The sequence below is a fragment of the Triticum aestivum genome, chromosome 4B (genome assembly GCF_018294505.1).
Source record: "Triticum aestivum cultivar Chinese Spring chromosome 4B, IWGSC CS RefSeq v2.1, whole genome shotgun sequence".
Lineage (NCBI taxonomy): Eukaryota > Viridiplantae > Streptophyta > Magnoliopsida > Poales > Poaceae > Triticum > Triticum aestivum.
Window position 1 is genome coordinate 147769218 of NC_057804.1, and position 5483 is coordinate 147774700.

The 5483-nt window shown below is 44.7% G+C and overlaps 1 protein-coding gene across 3 annotated transcripts; it reads right to left on the reverse strand.

The window, feature by feature from the left end:
• Nucleotides 1-664: 664 nt before the first annotated feature.
• LOC123091542 (uncharacterized) lies at nucleotides 665-4863 on the reverse strand. Of its 3 annotated transcripts, none has more exons than XM_044513077.1 (3): nucleotides 4577-4863; nucleotides 3985-4218; nucleotides 665-3896 (listed from the first exon to the last, which is right to left on the reverse strand). In XM_044513077.1, the coding sequence occupies exons 2-3, from the start codon at nucleotides 4100-4102 to the stop codon at nucleotides 907-909; spliced, it is 3108 nt and encodes a 1035-aa protein (XP_044369012.1). In that variant the 5' UTR covers nucleotides 4103-4218; nucleotides 4577-4863; the 3' UTR covers nucleotides 665-906. The 3 variants fall into 3 exon arrangements, with proteins under 3 accessions (XP_044369012.1, XP_044369013.1, XP_044369014.1); XM_044513078.1 differs by having other exon boundaries at nucleotides 3985-4234; XM_044513079.1 differs by having other exon boundaries at nucleotides 3985-4067; nucleotides 4577-4862.
• Nucleotides 4864-5483: the final 620 nt, after the last annotated feature.

Below are 5483 nucleotides of genomic sequence, written 5' to 3' on the forward strand. Positions count from 1 at the left end.
TACTGTAAACTGGGAAGAGAAAATATTCTTGAGCACAAACTACAATTTTATGATATGGTTATTACCGCAGATCAGTGCCTCTAGCCTATGATTAGTTAGTTAAACAGTAAAAGTACACTCCAGATTTGGCAGTATGTCTGTCCAATCCATGTGTTGCTGGTCAGATTCAGGTTAAAATAAATAGTACCATCAGGAATGGCTACATTAGCCTGCTCAGGGACACCTCCAATATCCAACATTATGATCAGGTGCCAATAGCAACTTGTAACAGGTTTGTCCATTTACAATCATCAAGAGACAGGATGCATCATGAAAAGACAGAGCCACATGGCCTGCCTGGTACCCATCATGCACATCATAACATGCATGGACAACAAAAGATGATAAACCCTTCACCTAAACACATGTTTTTTTTATGTAACACATGGATACTGGGAAATATGCAATTGCAGAAAAAGAAAAAGAAATTGCGGGTAAAAGAAAAGAATAATTGCAATATGAAAAGAGGTGAGCATCAATAGGAATAATTTGACATATGTCAACCTTGTAGCATTTGTCATGTCAGGAATTCATAATCCTGTTTCAAGACGCAGGAGTTATCATATCTTTCTACTTGAGCAATAAATGATAATCTCCTAAACTGAAATACTAGTGTGGACGAGTGTAACATAAAAAACTCTTATTATACCCCCAAATATGGACAACTTTACACCAAGAATAAACAACTTACACCAAGAGTAAACAATATATATACCATAAAAAAGAATTTCAACAAACCAAATGATTTCATATAGGCTAGAGCTGCCTAGGAAAAATCCATCAAAACTATTTGCAGGAAAGCTGCCCGTTTATCTTCAAAACTGTGACCTGTAAGTAGCCAGAGGCTTGACATACCAGTGCAAAACATCACATGTTCTTTCTTCTGGACACTCGGTTGGACACCGGAACCATTGACTCAAAGCTTTCATACCCATCATCGAACACCCTGCTGCGACGCTCAAACGCCCTGCTGTGACGTAATAACTGGCTTGCTGAATCATACCCCATGAGTAGATGAAGTGCCGAGTCTGAAACCTTCTTGCTACTTTGTGTGGCAGCAAGGGATGGTCCAGCTCGAGTAGACAAGCTTCTTGTGAAAGATGGTCCATATTCTTCACTTACACTGACGGGATAAGAAGCACTCTCAGTTCTAGCAACTTTTCTGTTGTCAGCCTTGCTTAATTTTTGGGTTAGTTCCTTACTGGCATTTGCATTGGCGTGATTTACAGCAGGAACAGACAATACAATAACCTTGGAGCACTTACCACACTGCATTTTCCCAATCTTTCTTTTTGACATGTAGATATCTGATGGCATTTGAACCAAAAAGAAACAGCTGTTGCAGACGGTATATGGTGAAGCACCTGACAGAGGCCGCAAAATATGCTTTCTCACCACACGCTTCTGTTCCTTGAAGCTTGACTTGAGCGAATCGTGGTCGGGGATTGAGGTACCAGCTTGTGAGGATTGGTAATATGAATTCAACTCCCAAGCATCAAAGTTGTGCGGGATGTGCGCTTGCACATGTCCAAAATGGCAGTGTGCACATGAATGGGGTGGTGAGAAAGGATTTGGCGGGGGGTACCTTGGTGGCTTTCCATGACCATAATAGGAGTCTAGAGTACAAGAACTTGGGATGGAATCAGTATCAACACTTCGAAACTGTTGGTCAACATCATAGGTATTCAGTTGTTGTGGCTGGTATTCCAGGTCTTTCTTCTGATACCTTTTCTCCAAGCCCTTGTTGCTAGAAAGCCTATTTAGCTGATCTCTTAGACCATCCATCTTCTTGAGGCGCTCAAGTTGATCAACAGTCTTGAACTTACTTGATGCTTTTATCGAAAAATCCCCTTGACTAGGTGACCCACTTGAGAGAGAACTGGAGGTCCCATCCATTTGTGATTCAATAAAGTTTTGGATTGACCTGAAGTCTTCAGAATCAAGAGAAAGTCCTTGACGAAGTAGACTATCTCTGTACCTGCATGATATCTCTTCTTTTTTCTTAGTGAAGCTGGTTGGTTTGCAATGAATCCTCTCATTTGACAAGCTTGAAAAACCAGCATCAGCTACTGGATTGTCAGCTTGAACACATATAGTGGTGTTGCCATCTTCCGTATGGCCCTGCTTCTGTTCTTCAGTGCCATCATTGGAAGTTACCTCATGTTGATCAAAAATTTGTCCAGAATTGAGATGTTCATCATTGAATGAAGAGATGTCCTCTTCACATAGATTTGCAGTTTCAGTCCCCAGGTACTGTGGATCCTTATTATGCTCATTCTCATGAATTATTTCTGCAACGTCCTTATCTGCAACCACGGCATGCTCATTCGCATGAAAGCAGTTGATCTTATTGTCATCTTCAATACAACCATCTTCCTTCCCTTTAGGGCCTTCAGTTGTTAGCTCGTTTTGTTGGAAACTTTGTCCAGATTTGAGATGTCCGTCACCAAAGGAAGAGATGCTTCCTTCACATGGCTTTGCACTTCCAGTGTCCAGGTATTGTGCATCCCTATCAATCTCATTCTCATGAATTGTGTCTGGACTGTCTGTGTTTGTAAGCACGAAATGCTCATTCCCATGAACACAGACAATCTTATTATCACCTCCAGTGCAACCCTCTTCCAATTCTTTAGTGCCATAAGCTATTAGCTCATTCTTTTCAAAATTTTGTTCAGATTGTACATATTTGCCATCAGCTTCACATGCATTTGCACTTCCATTAACCAGGAATTGTGGATTCTTATCATGCTCCTTCACATGAATTTTCTCTCGAGTGTCTGTGTCTGCAACCCCAATATGTTCTGACAGTTCATCTGTGTCACTGAAAGCATTTGCACTTTCATTAACCAGGAATTGAGGATCCTTATCATGCTCCTTCACATGAATTTTTTCTTGAATGTCTTTGTCTGCAACTGCAATGTGATGTTCTAACGGTTCTTCTGGATCACTGAAATACCTCTCCAGTTCTTCAATCAATCGACCATGAGGATCACTTCGAGGGCTATCATTCATTTTGCCCCCTGACAAAAACCTTCGGCTACCAATTTGATTATGCAGAGCATCATTAAGCCCATTATTGTCTGCTACATCCGAAAAGTCTTCCTCATCATCACTTAATGATAAAGACCTCTCCAATTCCTCAATCAGATCTTCATAAGATTCAAAACATAAACCCCCATACGGTTGCAACCTCTCCTCTCTCCGAGCCACCATGTTAATGGATTTAGCCCCATCATCCTCATACAGTTTGCTTGTCTCAGCTGCCACATGGCAGTTCATATTTTTGTTGCCAGCAGAATTTTTTTGCTCAGACATGCTCTCTATTTCTCCTATCACATTGTTACCGGAATCATCTCCCAGTTCCTCACCTGCAATGCTATGGACAGTTGCAGCTTCGCCGGCAACACTAGCATCGTTTGCATCATTCATAATACAACCCTTTTCCCCATCTGCATCTTCACTTATTTCAACACTCTGTACATTTTCTATTAGTTTCATACTAGAATTAACTGTAGCACCTTTGTCATCTGCCTCTTCGATCAACTCAGGGTCTCGGGCATTGCCAACACTTAGGGAACAATTGTCCTCACCGTCAACCTCGCCAGATGCTGCACTCTCTCCAACAGACATAGTCCTTTCTGCGTTAACATTCTCACTGGAGATGGCATGCTTGCCGGCAGAGGAAATATTTTCCTCAACCATATTTTCACTAGGCTGCATATCAGCAGAGACAACTTTCAGTTCATCAGAACAAATAGACTTGCTGGTCCGAGGGGACCCTTCCAAGCTGTGTGGAAAATTGTTCTGTTCACCGGATACCGAATCAGGCTGAGTTACTTGCGCACCTCGATTTTTCGCTGCATCAAATATTCAACGACTATAAAAAGTCTGAAAAATACAGATACTGCTTAGCCAGGCAAGGAGGATAGATCCTATGATTTATACCTCTAAGAATGGTGCCGCAGCCACCACACTGGTAAACCGGAATGGACGGGTACTCCACGAGAAGCTGGAGGCATTTGGGGCACCTGACAAACCGAAGATTCTGAGCTTCCATGGACATGATCTCCTCACCGCAAAAGTATATCGGTTACAGAAGGTAGATGCACTTCAGTGCAAAGATACCAACATCACCCCCAGATGACAATAATGAACTTCACCACAGTTATCTTCCACTCTCTGGCGTCAAAACAATCTATTGTTACAAAGAATGGATACACTAATCAAGGAATAAAGATAATGCACCAAGGAGGAACTCCACCACAATATATTTTCTTTCCCAGAAAAATAGACATCAGACGATTGTTTTTAATAGATTCATTTAGTCAACAACAGCTAGCTCAAGTTCAAGAATATAGATATATGTATAAAGAAAAGAAAAAACGCCACCTACCGCATCAAAAAACATGGCAGCAAGAAATCACATGGACCACGGATCAACCAAATCGATCAGGGAGCACTTGCAGATCTAGGAAGGGGAGAAAAAAAATCTAGAGCCGTACGCAAGAGTGTAACGGGGGGAGAAAAGAACACGAACCTTGTGCTCGCAAGACCACGGCCCCGGAGAAGATCATCTCACGCCGCAATGTCTCGCTCCTCCTCCCGCCTCCCCGGGCGAGAGCGAACTCGGAGGGATCGGGAGGGGGGCGGTGAATCTTGGGCCACGGAGGAGAAGAGAGATGGAGCAAAAGCGAAAGGGGAAAAGGAGGCTATGGCGTCAGTGATGTCCAGCTGAGCTCAGGGTCGGGCTGTCTGGTGAAAGTTGGAGGAGGGAGAAGGGGGGCGGGGGAGGGAGGAGACCATGGCAGGGGGACCAAGAGAAAGGGGGGGAGACGAGGGGGAGGAAATGGTGTGTGATGCTGTGTTTGGGGATGAGACAAGGCACGGTGCTGTCTGCTTGGCGGCATGACCACTTGACCACGCCAGTTTACTCGGTGGGAAATGTGTGTTTGTAATTAATTGCACGTGGACAAGTCAAGAGCTTCAAAAGGACGCGGGTTTTAAGGGGCAGCTAATCTAGAGCATCTATACAACTTTAATGGACTAATTTGGCCTTTTATACATCCAAACGGACACGGCCGAACTGCTGTCCTGACGTGTCCGCTTTAGAGCATCTCCAGCCGTTCAGCCCCCAGGGCACCGAAAAAGAGCGGCCTGGGGGCGAACCGGCGCTAGATTGGCCCCTGGGGGCGACCTACCTCCCAGCCACGCCCCCAGGCGCCGCCCCCCAACCGCGGCAAATTCAAACGTAGTCATTCCCGCTCACAAAATAGACGCCACAAATCCGGCGATCAAGCGGCCACAAGTTCGGCGATCGAATGAAAAGTTCGGCGTACAAAAAGCAGAAAGACGCGCGCGCGCATCAGACGGCGAGGTCGGCCTCCGGCGTCGGCGGAGTCGGCGTGCGCGGGCTTGGCGGGGTCTCCGTGCTGGGCGGCGTCGGC

Bases quoted from the DNA above. Each gene is read 5' to 3' on its own strand.
- LOC123091542 (XM_044513077.1), bottom strand. From the start codon at position 4,102: ATGTCCATGGAAGCTCAGAATCTTCGGTTTGTCAGGTGCCCCAAATGC. The intron at 3,897-3,984 runs GTATAAATCATA...TATTTGATGCAG, and splicing joins CTGCGGCACCATTCTTAGAG to CGAAAAATCGAGGTGCGCAA.